The sequence below is a fragment of the Rhipicephalus microplus genome, chromosome 8, assembly GCF_043290135.1.
Source record: "Rhipicephalus microplus isolate Deutch F79 chromosome 8, USDA_Rmic, whole genome shotgun sequence".
Classification (NCBI taxonomy): domain Eukaryota; kingdom Metazoa; phylum Arthropoda; class Arachnida; order Ixodida; family Ixodidae; genus Rhipicephalus; species Rhipicephalus microplus.
The window spans coordinates 98,570,072-98,585,680 of record NC_134707.1 but is presented as its reverse complement, the minus strand read 5'-3'; the positions used below and the strand labels follow the sequence as shown (position 1 = coordinate 98,585,680).

Sequence of the window (15,609 nt, the reverse complement as noted above, 5' to 3'; positions counted from 1 at the left end):
TCTTCTAGTAGTCCGTCTGAAAGGGCTGCTCGCCGAGGCCTTTATTTATTTATTTATTGTGCCAACAGGACATTGCAAACATGTGCTTCACGTTATGGCAGCACCTTACCTTTGCGAGTGATGTCATCACAAGATAACGTTGAGTGCCCTCCGGGTGATGCTCGCCACTTTGAGAATCTAATTATAGGGTATGACTGCCACGGTAAAAAACATCCACAAAGTAAAATAGCCTACATATGTGCAGGGAATCTGTAAGCAAGAAGACACAGGCGCCTGTTCAGTCCGTTCAGGTCTCAATAATTCACTATTCCACTTACATTATGTACCAAAAGACCATGCTCCTGTTGCGGCTGCCGGAAAAATACAATGATCAGATCGTGTCTGTGTGCCTATCTTAGCTTTCCACAGCGCAAAATAGCTAAATATTATGTTTCTTCAATTAATGTCTGTTGAATAAATTGTTATTGTGATTCGTCAGCTATGTTGGTTTTCAGCATAGACGTTTCTCGTCAGTTTTTCTGCAGATAGGCCACAAACACATACATTTATCCTTATCATCAATGCGCATTTGCTTTTGTATGCCTTTGTTGCTTTAATGTTGTAGATATGCCCCTACTATCGCTTGTAAATGAATTAATATTTGCTTTCTCTCTCTCTTGGATAATCATAAAGTGAAGCTGAAGAGCATGAACACATGCAGAATAAAAAAGTGCCAGTACTGAAGATTTTACGGAATCAGAGTGGCAGCTTGGATGAAGAGGAGCCGCCACAGAAAACAAGAAAGTAGAAAAAAAAGGTCGGTCTATAGTTTGTGTTTGCAGTACAGCAAAACAAATTTTGGAATAGCTACATCATTGCAGTGATGTGCAGATTCTCCCAGACAATTCTGTATCTGATTTGTTTTTTGATGTTTTTAAATTCTTTACATGCACAATACAGAAGTAAAAGCAGAACAGGGAAAATGTAAGAGAGACCTTGTATCACAAAATATTATCCAACTCCCTTGACGATGCCCACAACACTGTTGAGAAGTCTTAGCGTTGGACATAAAGAAGTAAAGGCGGCAATAGGAAACAGGTTGGTTGGTATGAAATATAGGCTTACTCTTTGTTGTAAATTTTTCAATACGTTCATCACTACTGTAGATATTTGGCCATTGTCTGCTTCAGCGCAAACAGAGCCATGTCATCCATGTGATATAAGGGAGCTCAGAGAGTGGTTCGCACTCTGTGTTTGCTCGCAGTGAGCTGAAAGAAATGACTGAGAAGGTTAAAATGTGCAAAGCTAATGCTGTAGAATTGAAAGAGGAACATGATTTTTTCAAAGAAAAGGTAGCAACTCTGAAAAAAAGCCTGGAAAGCAAGATTGTTTATTGTAAGTATGGCATTTGATTTCTAAGTTAATTTAGGATCGAAGCTTCGGTGCACCAGTTCTTATACTATTACTAGCTTTTTTATAGTGGAAAACAGACTCCCACAGGCTCATAGCAAAAAACAGGCTCCCACAGAGAGACCCAGCTACAGCAAAAATTTGCTATTTTGTTAATTAATGCGAAACATTCTTTAGCGTGCTGGCACGTCGAGCTTTTCTATTTATGCAGTCCTCTATATATTGGTGCTCCCACAATTGGCTCTAACTTATTTATGTGTATGTTGACGTCCAAAAATTGCAAAATTTTCAGTCCTGTTCTTTCCTCATCTATCAAAGAAAAGCATTCAGGATGAAGAAAAACGAACTAAAGAACGTGAATTTCAATTCCAGGTCTCTGGAAAAGAGGAGGAAACTCGGGCTGAGCTGCACAGCTGTGCTATGCTTACACAAGTGCTCATTGTGTGCATCGACGAAAGTAACAACAAGGACACAGTTCCCTGTGCTGATCAACTGAAAATGCGGCATGTGCATGTGGAATTTTCAACTTAAGCATTCACACCACACTCTTTGGTATAATACTGCTATATGTGTTTGTCTGTGTAATTTTTTTGCGAAAAAAATGGCAGCAATATGAAAGGAGCCCCTCATTTTTCCTACATGGTGGATGCCCCGTGAGTTCAAGCAAGATATGAGCCATTAACACAATTCCAACCAGACACACCTTGATTTCTTGAAAAAGAAAGTTGATAGTTCGTACTTTCAATGCTGATTTCAGTTCTATTTCCATATGTTGCAGTATTGGTAATATGTATATGTTGTTTAGCAGTGTGATGAATTGGGCGAGTTGGTAGTTCATTATTTCTTGTGCTTCGAGATGGGGCATTACAGGGCACCACTTTTCATATAGTCCATGTCTCTTGCAGCCTCGCTATATGATGTGTAAAAAAACAAGAATACTATATTTTTCTTTTTTCTTGCAGTTTCAAGGGGCCAAGGGAATCGTTTTGAAAAGGGATGCAGCAAGCAAACTCTTAAAGAACAAGAAGCTAATGCTTGTTTAAAAAGACACAGCACAAGCAATTTGGGGCCGGGAAATTCTCGCCACGAAGAGTGTGACAGAAACAGCGCTGCCGCGCAAGAAAATCATTGTAGAAGCAGCGAAATAGCTTCTTACACCAGGGAAGGTCGCCGTCGTTTCAGGTGGCTTCTAACGAAACATCATCTGTTGCGTCTAGTTGCGATTCCACCGGCAGTTTAGATATTAGAAGCTGCGGTGAATTGTTAATTTCTATTCAAGCTTGTGCTTGGCTCATTGTTACAGCTGTTCCAACATACCTTAACATTGAAGGCTTTTCAAGTCTCAAGTCCTCCAGAGCCGTCAAGTGCACTGATTGGCAAAAATGCAAGTTAATCATGGAAGACTATTTTAGCGGCTCACCCTTCAGCCTAGAGGACGCAATAAAGAGTGCTCTACCGTCCACCACGCATTCGTTCCAGTGAGCTCACCTTGAAGTGATATGGACATTGATCTCGAGAAACTCGGAGCGATTCGTCGTCGTGCAGAACGACGTTATCGACGCACGAAGTCATGATGATCTGAGAGTGGCTGGACGCACACAAAAGAAAATACAGCGTCACTTGGACAAGTTGGATAAGCGACTATGGGTATCTTTTTGTGAGTCTTTGGATCTCAGAAAGCCTCTGTTACCAATATGAAAAACTGTCCGGGGTCTTCGTACAACCATTACTCAACGCTAGACATATAAATCTATGGCACTTCATTTACGCTGCGAAGAGATTGATGTCGCAGATTATTTCTGTCGAAGGATTTCCAGCGGGGCGAATTCAACTGGGACGAAGAAGCCGAACTTTTCTGTATCTTCACGTATTCTCCGAATGGCGTGTTCGTTTTCAGTGGAAGAACTAAATGCTGCGCTTTCTTTGTGTAGACGTTCTTCAGCGCCAGGACCTTACGGCATCCCTTACCGTGCTCTTTGTCTTCTAAAAGATAAACCTCGGAAGGCACTCTTGCTGCTATACAACGACTCCTGACAAACGGGCATGGTTGCGCAGAAATGGAACTCAAGTGACATGATTCTAATTCCCCAAGATGGCAAGTCACCTTTGGACATTTCCTCCTACCGCCCGTTATGCCCTCGCCAGCTGTGTGGGAAAAGTCATGGAAAGAATGATTTTAACGCTTCTAGAATAGTACTTAGAGTTACACAAAATATATTTATATGACATGTCCGAGTTCAGACGAGGCCGCTCATCAATTGACAATGTAATTGACTTGGTGGCATATGTAGAGCACCAGAGGGCCTTCAAACGGTTTTCTGCTGCTCTGTTTCTTGACGTAAAAGGGGTATACGACAATGTCACCCACGAAGCCATTCTCAGTACATTAGAAAGAGTGAGACTCGGTAGCAAAATATATATGTGTGTTCAGAGCTACCTACAGAATGGATCTTTTCACGTGCAGACAGAGAATGGCCCGACGCCCGAGTATTACTGTAGCCGAGGAGTGTCGAAAGGCGGAGTGCTAAGCCCGACGCTGTTCAACCTAACACTCAAAGAGCTAGTTGGGAAGCAACCAAGCAGTGTACGATTTTCCATGTATGCTGATGACATCTGTGTGTGGACATCAAGTGTGACTCGACTTTAACTTCGCGCTCAACTTCAGAAGGCAGTATCAGTGACATCGCACACCTACGCAAACAAGGGCTCGAAATCGCAAGTAGAAAGTGTGCAGTCGTGACCTTCAGCAGAAAGCCAGTGTCCACTTACGGCATATCAATTAACGGGCAGTTAGTGTCATGCAACCAGAGCCACGGGTTCTTGGGAGTCATAATCGACTGACACCTGTCTTATAACCCACAAGTAAACTACGTGAAAAAGCGGCTGACCGCCATTTGTTACTTGTTCAGAATTCTTGCCAGGAAAAGTTGGGGAGTGTCTGTCGAGTATATGTTACAGCTGTACAAGGTATTATTTATTGGATTCTTGTGGTACAGCCTACCTGTTATATCTAACACCTGCCAAACGAACCTGCACACAAAACAAAATATTCAAGCCCAGGCACTTAGGATACGCCTTGGTTTACCCCACTGCGCATCGACACCTGAAACAAGTGCCATTGCACAGGACAACATAATCATGACGCACTTCACCATTGAAACGATGCGTACGTACTTCAGGCAAAATGCTAGGAATCCTTCCCACCACTTGGCAACCTTCGCTACTGAGAGGCCCCGCATGAAATTTAGTGCAATTGTCTATCCACATCGTGCGTCGTTTACGTCAAGTTTGCGCCTGCTGAGAAGCTGGTATATCCTCCGTGGTGCCTGACACTTCCGCAAGTACGTCTTTCAATTCCAGGAATACAGAAGAAATGAAATTTGCCTTCGTCAGCGCTAAAAATATTGAGCTTGCACCTCCTGCACGAAATGTACGATAACCACGTGCTCATTTATACCAATGGGTCAACCACAGCATCTGGTTCTGGCGGTGCGGTGGTGATTCTAGCTAGAGGAATCATTCTGCGAATGAAGTTGTCACACGTCACTACGTCTACGACGGCAGAGCTTGCGGCTTTGCGTGGCGCCATAGAGTGTATGAAATCCCAGAGACCGAGCAAATGGGTTGTGTTTTCTGACTCGAAGCCGGCCCTACAAAGCATGCAGTCAATCTTTCGACGAAGTTGCCATGAACAGTTAACTTACGAGGTTGTCAAGCTCCTTCTCCACGTCATAAAAACAGGCAGTGAGATAAATTTTTAGTGGCTACCTGGCCATTGTGGGATCAGCGGCAATCATTCCGCAGACAACGTGGCTCGCACATCGCACCAAGAAGAGCACACCTTTCCGATTCCTTTGTCAAGGACAGACGTTGCAAAGCAACTTCGTCACCTGGCACGTGGTATGTGTCTGCTGAAGTGAAACACCCCAAGCAAAAGCTAACTTCAAATATGCCAAACTTGGTATTACGTCGCGTCAATGAATGATGAAGGTATATGACTGGTGCAAACATAATAATCATGAGATGCGTGTCATGTAACAACCTGACTTCATGCTGCGCTCAGGATGCGCTCGCGGCCGTTTCACCAGCTTCAAATATTACAAACGTGGTATTACGTCATGTCAATGAATGACGAAGGTTAGTGGCTGGTGCAAACATGATAATTGTGAGATGCATGCCATGTAACAACGTGAGACTACTTGCTACGCTCATGATGCGCTCGCAGCCGTTTCGCTGGCTTCCATAGTGCCAAATTGGGTATCAGGGGACGTGAACAGATGGCGAAGGTAAATGAGAAGTTCCAACATGATAATCATAACATAAAAGTCATGAACGGCATAATTAATCTCTGCCTCATAACTTTGGGCTGATTTTAATGTGAGCTATTAACCTTCCTCATTCGTGCTTTGCATATCGTCAATTTCCACTGTACGTTGGATCTGCCTATTTTTCGCTAGAATAAATGGCAATGTTTACACGCACTGCTCGATCTTTCTAGGCGTATTTGTCCTGAAGACACTATTCGCCTACGAGCGAAATTTTCGAATTTTGCACTTTTCTCACGGACCCATACTTGCTAAAGCCATATGAACTGCCACCCCCCCTCCCACCTGCCTGGTTTCATTTCCATGCACCAATCTCAGGACACAATATGGCTGTCGTGTTTCTGTTCTGCATGAGAAATAACTGTCATTAGCCTCCACTCGCCCACCCACACACACACTTTCACTCGTGCATAGTACATGCGACAGGGGAGACAACGTTGTCAATTTCGACTTCAATCAGAGTACCAGATCCTGAGAAAGAATCTTAAAATTTATATCCCGTAACTCCGAGCATGGTGACAGAGCTAATAAACTTTAGTGTACCGGAGATGGTGTACTGGAGATGGTGTACCGTGGCCGCGGCTGCTCGGTCTTCTGGGGCCCCGCCAGCACAAGCGGCACGTCATACCTCGCCTAGGATGGCTAGCTCACACTCCGCACGTTTACGGCGCCAAATGCCTAGGGGGCCTGTTAAGAGAGTCGTCATAAAAAAATTCTCGTTAGCTCGCCCAAAAGTTCTGTTGTGCCTGACCGGTGGAAGTGAGTGCGTCTAAAATCACGGACGCGAGGTTCATGACTAAAATGCACAGTTTCATTTCCAAATATATGCAATAGATATGACGCACACTCGCTGTTTTCTCGTTACATTCAGTATGACTACTCGTTGTGTCACTTAATTGAAGCCCCTATAGACTGAAACATAGGTTACGGTGAATTTGCTTTTTGCTTGACTGGAAAAGGCTCCGAACATGATCATTACGATACTACAACCATACGTGCTGTGATTTCAGAGATCTATCATACTTAACCTACTGTTGTCGAAATACGTAAAGTATAGTTCAAACTGCATTTCTTTGGTGTTGCGCTACCTGTCATCGCTCATAGATTTCGATTTATACAGACATGGCACCATATGTCAGCCCTGGGCGTCACCGAGGTCTCTGGCTTCCTGCTCCATGCTCGTAACTTTAGCCGTAACACCACTGAAATTGGCGCTGTTCTGAATGAGCCCAAGAGATTCTTTGTCAAATCTCTTCATTCTTTGTAAGCCTTTATTGATTTATAAGGTTTTATTAAAATTCCAGCTAAAACAATCTCATGAAAGCTATCAATCTTGGTTACCTGCATGCGTTAGAGCAACTAACTGCTGTTTGCAGTGAATATTTTTTTGCCCCGAAAACATCCGCTTATTGGTCATTGTACAGATGATCAATTTTAGTAGGCTGTGTCGAATGGAGGAATTTGTGTTACCACCTTGTCTACGGGTTTCTTTCTAGGAGGGGGCATCTGCGAGCTCCACGGTCGCAATATGAAGCAAGAACTCTGGCTTACTGCGCGCTCTTTTGTAGTAGCAGTTCATGTAACTATCCTTTTGTGTGTCAGAATTCTCAGTGATCCTCGGTGGTGGCGGAGGCTGTGCTCTTAGGTTTCCGGACAGTAGCTGGAGGCAGCGGTTTACGGCCAGTGCAGCGCTGCCTTGTGGCTGCCTGACGACGATGATTGGGAAGGTCTTCGAGGGGTCCAGTGTGTTTCAATGAGGTGCTCGTTGATATCACTTGGTCGTTTCCCGCACTCTAGACACAGCGCGTTGGCGGCGAAGGCTCTGAGTCCCACCTAGTTTTATTCGCTATAACAGTGGGTAAGGCAGGCTACCTCGCAGTAGTAGCAGAGAAGATGGCTGTCAGAAACATATGCAATAGTGTTGATAAGTGCACGGCATTGTCTGACAGGCTTATGATGATGCGTTGAAATGAATAGAATCACCGCTGTTCTGTCGAAGCTGCATGCTGTGAGCCGATGTGTGTTACGAATATTTTGAAATGCTTTACTTTAGCTGTACTGAAAGCGCCAAAAAAAGTCTCCTCAGTAGTCTCTGATAAATATGGTCAGCTTTGCTTATGGTAGCTAGGAGCAATGCCATCAGTTTGTAAAGTGGCGTTTGTAAAGTGTAATAAAGCAGTGGACTCGAGCACAGTGGGAGCTAAGCTTGTATTCTTACCCCGCAGCTTGGCCCACCGGATCAGGGAGAAGCTGAAAGACCATGGTTTTTTGCACTATGAAGGCCTCGCTATGAGTCGGCTTGGTATATATACATATATCAGTTGATGAGTGAGGTAGGTATGCCCCCCCCCTCGCCAAAGAGTCGGTACGCCACTGTACAGTCGACCGCAATCTGCCGACAGCAGACGCGCGCTTCGCGTTCAATTTTCAACAACGTCCGTCTCAAGGTTTCTGTTTTTATTCGCTAGGCTATGTGTTCTGGCGCTGCAGTCAGACAGGAAAACTCCACTGAACGGTTTCCATACTGTTTAACCGCCGTTGTTTTTGCAGGGTGAGCCAAGTAGTGAACGTGAAATCACTAACCCTTCTCCTATAGGAAACGTGCCGAATAGAACGGATGCGTAGAAATGAAGTTGAGTGTAAGTTTATAAAAAGTGAGTTTTACAAAAAGCGCGTTTGGAAAGTGATGACCATTTATCCAGTGGCTTTGGTGAAGGTTTGCGAATATGTGGCCTAGACGCACTGGGAAGTCGCCCGACCCGTGTTGTCGCGAACTGAAGGCTCTTGGCTTTGACTCCCATTGACGGAAATTTTAAAGACGATAGTCTTTCTTGGAGACATTCGATGCAAAAATTATGATCTGCCTGTCTGTCTATACTTTTGTCTGTTTATGTGCCCTTAAAGGTACCCTAAATGACGCCAAAGTGGCCAAACGATACTTCAAATGGCCGAAGTCATCCGCAGCACCCACCAATATTGCTCGAAATTAAGCGTTCCTACTTGTGTGATTGTCAATGATAAAGCAATTATTGCACATATCTGAGGCACCATAACACGTCAATATTTTGTACGTGTGTATCTTACAAGAAAAATAGTGCTTAAGTAATTATAGGGACCGTACCATTTATCACGTTGCGCTGACCAGGAAGCGCTTGCAAGAAAAGGCAAGAGTTTTCAACGCTTTGCTGAGACGATACGGCGGTGACACGTGCCCGTCACACGATGTTCTACACCTTATCACCTCCCAGACAGGCGTGCAGGGTGCTCGCACTGTGTTTTCCAAGATAACTGCCACATGGTGCTCATGTCGCACGTGTGACATGACTTGATGCACTCGCTCGCCTCCAATACACACTAGACCTTTTTTGAAAGAGGGTGCCCCTAGCGCCACGGACGTGAACTGCAGTCTGCCGCCATTGTGATGGCACCGCAGCAGACGACGAAAGCTCTGTTTCCCAGTGACGCTGATGCGTGTTGAATGCAGGGCACACAGACACCTCTTGCATTCCTGCAGGACGCGGACCGCATCGGGAGGGAGCGCCGATGAAAGTCTTTTGCAGGCCGGATTCATGCATTGTCAGTCATACCAAGCCAAACTGCTCGTCCAACCTGTTGAAGATTACAAAATGTTGCTCATTGGGCAGCGGAAGCATCTCAAAATACTTATCGGAGTTTACTAGGAGCTCGTTCAAGCTAGAAAGCGGTGCGATATCAGTGGATAATACGGACAACTGGCCGCCAACACAAACATCACAGCACTCACACATTTGCCGGCTCGCTTTCCATGCCCTCATGATGGCGCTAGCTATCCCACGCTCTTTTGCGAAGCGAAACTGACGAAAAGCTCACCGTCAGGTGGCGTATATATGAAAAGGATCCACACCATTCACCAAGTTTCTTGCGCAGAACATCAAATAAACGTTTTGTTCACTCTCTCCTGACGCTAGACTATCGTCTTTCGACGACATGTGCTGTGTAACATGCAGATACGCAGCCAATGTTTTTTATATAATTTATAAGTGTATGTATTTTTTCGACGTCACTTTTGTGATAGAAATACGTGTGTCTAGAAAAAGTGTTCAACGATTCAGAGTACTTTGTACTCTACTATAGGAGAGCAGAAAGTCATCCCGCTATCAGTGACTAAGTCGTCTAACCAACCAGCTAAGAAGTGTAATGCGCAATATTTAATACGCGATTGACATCTTGGCGGATGCTGGCATAAACATTTTCGTGTTAAATTACATTGCTTTGGCTCACATACAACGCAGTTCACATACAATGTTTAGGTAGTTGGACCGGTCTTTGTTAGAATAATCTGACGAGTGCCGGTTAATCTGCCAAACTCAAACAAAAAAACATTTAGTTATTGAACGTGTGCCTTTCTTTTTAATTCAATACGTTTTCGTTGTTTTCGCAATACGTTTTCACGTTGTTTTCTTTTATAGAGACATCTTCAGTCGGCAAAACTTCAAAGTCAGCACAGCAGGAAATCTTGACCTGGTATGCAAGGATTTGCGACAAAATATGGCACGAATTGAGACCAACACCATTGCCGAAAACAGGTAAACGAACATGATTGATCCCTCCATCCTGGGAATCGGTATAACACAAAAGTAAAACATCTCCTTACAGAAAGCAGTTTAATGCTTGCTGTACATTATTATAATAGAGCTTATGTGATGCCTCTGCGTTTTAGACAGCTAAATTGAAGCGCCATTTCTTGTAAATACATCCACGTTGACGCTTACCGATACATCCCCATCCCGACTACTAACGTCCGTGAATAATGACTCAATATTGAATAATGATGCCCGATATAGCTCTAGTAGTTAAAGGTGACAGCGAAACCAAATAAAGCAGAGTGACAGCCAGAGGAGTGCGACTTAATGTACGCCAAACGTGCCCTAACGTCGGCTGCTCATGACATGTTCGAATTAGTGATTGCCACTGCAAGATTTGAGGGAAACGCAACGCGCATAGTGACTTTCTTTTTGTCCGGCCATGATTTCTCGCGTGGCGAGTGTAAGCGGGCAACGCAAAGTTACAACCAGACGAAGAAAGCGCGTTGCTTTGCATGCTTGGTATACCACAGAACTATTTTTGGTATGAATGAATGGATGCTTTTAGTCACACCAACTTTTTGGGCAAGGTCACCACCTGGCAGAATTTTATTGTGTTTACAAAACTCCGATTCTATTGAAAATGCGTCAATTAGGACGGACACGGACAAAACGATGCACTGAAAGCATTTCAGAACTAATCCTGGATTCCATGGTAATGATGCTATGATGCACTTCACCAAGAGTACCGTGAGAGGGCAGTGGTATATGTAAAAGGCCTGCTTTTAAATCCTACAAAGTATGTTATGGTTGTGCAGGGAATAGCATACCCTGCAAATGTTATCGCCTACCGAGATATTGGGGGTTCGACGGCCGTTGACGGAACTTGGTCATCTGAAAGTTATCTTTAGACGTCATTTCCATGACGGAAGTACGTCATTGAAAGCTTAAAGGACCCCCAGCATATAACGGCTTCGTGATAAAAATTGTCTGAAATTTCCTCCTCCCTGTTAGGTATGTGAATCACGGTGTATTCTTTGATGAACTATTAGGTAAGAGGAGAACTCGGATGTTTCTCCACCAATGAATGTACTCGCCGATATTTATTGGTCGTCCCTTCTGCGGCATAGGTGAGAAATTACGAAGCCGAAACACCCACTGCGCAACCACTCCTATCAATTCTATGTTGAAGTGAAAAAAAGCAGGGAAGAGAGACACGAGAGAGATGAATTAAAGCCAAGTATACATGTTTGCAGTATTGGAGAAAGCTTTAGCCATGGTAACCTAAAGGTTAAGCAAAGCATTCAATTATTACAGCTTGGAATTCTATATCTCCCTTCAAAGCTAACTCCCTTCAAAAAATTACATCTCCCGCTCAAGGAAACCATGAGTAGAAGCAAAACAGTGGGAGCTAACTCTCACACTGCTGGCGGCTATTTCTCGGGCCCTCATAGCGGTGTTGCGCAAGACAGAAACGTCAGAAAGCTCAAAGCACGCAGTGCTTGACCGATCTTTTCTACGAGGACATGCCAATCACTGTTAACGGGAAATGAGAGGCAGAGCCTGCGTGCCATGACAGTTTTCTACCAAGCCACGCCGCTGCTTGAAACTCACTTATAAACTAGCGTTTTAAATACTTGATGTGAAGAAAGTATTCGTGGTAATATAAGTCATTAAGCGTTTTAGAACAGCAGAACAACCAGGCGTCCTACAATTCGAATTGCGCAACAATTGAATCCTACTTTGCTCCGAGCCATTACAGAATCTTGTTCTTGATCCCCTATTAACTGTCGGCTATACCGACTTCAGGCATAGTTCGTCATCCTCGTCAGCCACTGCACATATTCTTGCAAAAAATGCCTCGGAAAACAGGGAATACCAAGCTTCCCCAAAGTGTGATGAAGAATAGCTCAGTGAATGGCGGCCTACTACAGAAAATTTATGATTATTCATGTCATAGTGGGCACCCATCTTGTGTGCACCCATCTTGTGGCCCAAAGAGTGTTTAGAAGAGGCTGCGAAAGGCCGCGCTTCCGGCTTTTGCTGTGACTGTGCTGGGCGTTGCACGCATTCCTAGTGTTTTTTCTGTTTTCTGCTTTTCCCATGAAAAACACGCACCGACAGGATTGGCAGAAACAATTCATTTGCACACCACATTTTTTTCAAGAGAGACGATTATTCAGTTTTTATTTATTACGTAGTTTATGATCACTACATACTCCTCCGCGTGGCAGTAAGTTGTGATCGCTGAAGCGCACTCAACCAAAAACACCTGCTATAGTTTTTCGTTCAAAGCTTCACTACATACTCAATTACGCCTTGTAGGACAGCCTACAATGATTAGTGAAGGTGAACGATTCTGCAACAAGACAAAATCGACAAGTCCTCTCCTCTGCTATAATTATTCGAATACGAGGCTATGCATTGTGTGTTTTAGCCAACAAGAACTCCTGTAAAATTTTATCATCTTGAGAATAGTAGCAATCTGACTTAGCGTATGTATAATGAATACAATCCGTCGTAAGGTGACAAATCAGCTTTGCCCATTAGGTAATGCTCATCTAAGGTTTCCTGTCAAATATCCTACTACAAAGTCTCCGTGAGAGTTGAACCATCACGCGAGAGGATATATTGGTAGCGAGAGTATGTTAAACACAATACTGATGTTTTGCAGGACTGGATTGTAATGACAATTATTGGCGGTAATTGCAAGCGATGGCGCTGAATGGCGCTCCTAGGTTTATATGCACAAGTATACCCTAAAATGTTGATGGGGGAATGACTACAAGCGTAGCACAGTGGTGCATCAGGTGCGTGCATCGAGCAGAACAGGCTCGGATCCAGCCGGTGTCTCGTTATCTTTTAATTCAATTTTATTTGTACAGTTTTACACTACATGAGCTCGTAGGAGCATCCGCTATACTTTCCTTGACATATAATCTTCGTTCTCATCAATGCACTTGTAGCACCTGCTCGGAAAAAATGGAAGTTCTTTATCTGTCCTAACACTAATTCCATTGAATATGACGGGAACCCAATGCATCAGGGGCTAATATTCGCCTTCTGATGGGCAGCTCCATGACTGTGATGAGTGAAGTGACCGTGCGTGATCGTGAACATAAAATTGTGTTTGAAGTGCGCGCCGCAGAGACAGTCGAAGAAGATGACGCAGGAAAATCAGGGCAGTGGGGTGTGCGAAGAAGAAGGAGTGAGGCAGACGTGGCTGGAAGGAAGAAGCAAGGTTGAAGAACCAGGGCGTGGGAGCAGTGACCCGTCGGGTTGGGGACTCGAGGTCTCAGCGGGCTCCCGCCTGGGGCCATACCAGCCGTCCTTGCAGTTCGGGCCTGGCGTGGACGAAACGTCGCCAGGACGTTTCCGTCCGGCGAGACCGGCACCTACGGCAGCGAGCGCAAGCCAGCGTTCGAGATAGGCATGGCAAACGCCATGCGTGCTCCAGGTCAACGACCTCCGCAGTGAGCCGCGTTCTTGGCCGCGGCTGTCATTGGACTTACCAGGCTACCTAAGCGTCGGCCGTCCCTTCCCAGCGTTGAGTTTGCCGCCGGGACTTGACCACCGCCTTCCTCTCCGGTGAACTCTTTCTGTTTTATGCCCTTGTGACTCTCACACCAGCATTCCCAGCGTGTTATATTTTTTCCCTTTATTTATTATTACACCTTTCATGTCTTTTGTAAATACATTTTTTGTGTGACTGCATAAACGGCCTCGTTACTGCCCGATGACGATTGAGTCATCGCAAGTTTCCGTACAGAAACACGAGCGTCTCGTCTAGAGCTTTGTCTCTCTATACAGCTCGTTACAATGACCGAGCATGCTAAGAATTTACAGCCACAGACCGCCACTGAAAAAAAAAAACGTGTTCTTGGCAGCCACTAACATTGCCGTCCTATTTGCGTGCATAATATACCTAGACAAAGGATTCTGCATGAATATGATCAAGGCAAACTTTTTAGCTATGAACTCAGGACTGAGAAGCACTGAACGTTTTCGTTTACTTAAAAACATCTAAAGCTTGAGTATATTAGAAGCTTAATTTTGTGACTACGTTATTCCAAGTTCCTGTCATATTGAAGAAATTATAGAACAAATCACGGTGGCATCTTTTTACTATACGTTTCAAGCAACGAAGTCAACTGTTCATTGCCTATTTATTGAAATTATGACTAAATTGAGCAGTTTTTTCAAGTCACGAATAGTACGGTGAATAAATTTTTGAAGAAGTGCTGCTGAGATAAAGGCAAAGTGTCACTTTCAGGCTCTACCGAGAAAAGTACTGTATTAGCGAAAAAAGTGAATCAACGCGAATTGTTAATAACTTCAGGTATTTTTTGTCACTTCACTAACGCCAGTTTTTGAGATCGTGAGGCATAGTGAAGATGAAGACGAAGAATAAGAGCGCACCGAAACTTTTTAGAGTCAATTGGCAGAGGTCTAGAAATTCGATTTTCTTGGACTATGGCTTTCAACTGGCAAAAGTCTAGCATAAGCACTGACTTCGAAAACGTAACGCTGTCTGAAGCATCAAAAGTATTTCGAGTCTACCCTCGTCAGCTCCTGGTCCAGATGGAATCACAGTTCCTATGAATAAAATTTTATTCAAGCTATCCCCCGGCGACGTCCTCAATCTTGTAAACGACTCTTTAAAGAATGTCTGAATACCGTACGACTGGAAAATAGCTAAAGTAATTCCATTAATAATAAAGCAAGGATTAGGTTTTACCATAGCAAATATCAGACCCATCTCGTTAACTTCGAACATAGTGAAACTCATAGAGAGGGTCCTAAATGGCCGAATAAACTCCTGGGTGACAAATAAGTTCATATAAAAGCCAAACCAAATTGGTTTTTGCAGTGAAGGCTCAATTCGGTGCGCCCATGCAGATTTAGAGAGTCGATTACAGCTTGCTCGTAAAAAGAAACAGTACGCCGCTCTCGACATAGCTAAAGCGTAGGACAGTGTCGAAGACTCTATTCTGCTGAACACCTTGCAGAGCCTAAAGTATCCTAATTATATTACTGAGAGGATAGCAGAATTCTTAAAATCAAGGGAATTGTACTGCATGAAGGAAGGCTGTTCGAATAAATTCAAACAGAAACGTGGTGTTCTCCAAGGTTTCGTCCTATCTCCAGCATTGTTCAATATACTGATGAGCTCTATTCCAATTGTTCAGGATGTCAGTGTCTACATTTATGCAGATGATATCACGTTCTTCGCTGCAGTAAGCGGCATTTACTCACCACATCAAAAAGTGCAGATATATTATTACTCTAGAAATTGGGTTGCAATCAATTTCATTGTCAGTGGACATCAGTAA

The 15,609-nt window shown here is 44.0% G+C and overlaps 1 protein-coding gene across 4 annotated transcripts in view; it reads left to right on the top strand.

Annotated features, from left to right (window-relative positions):
- LOC119165111 (dehydrodolichyl diphosphate synthase complex subunit DHDDS-like) overlaps positions 1 to 15,609 on the top strand; it is a 44,263-nt gene that overhangs the window by 20,054 nt on the left and 8,600 nt on the right. For 3 of the 4 annotated variants that reach the window (XM_075872411.1, XM_075872412.1, XM_075872410.1), the window contains exon 3: positions 10,163 to 10,279. In XM_075872411.1, coding sequence (XP_075728526.1) covers positions 10,242 to 10,279 — 38 coding nt within the window. In that variant the 5' untranslated portion in view covers positions 10,163 to 10,241. Of the gene's footprint in view, positions 1 to 10,162; positions 10,280 to 13,242; positions 13,871 to 15,609 lie in introns of those variants that run through there. The other variant, XR_012885751.1, reaches the window with a different exon arrangement.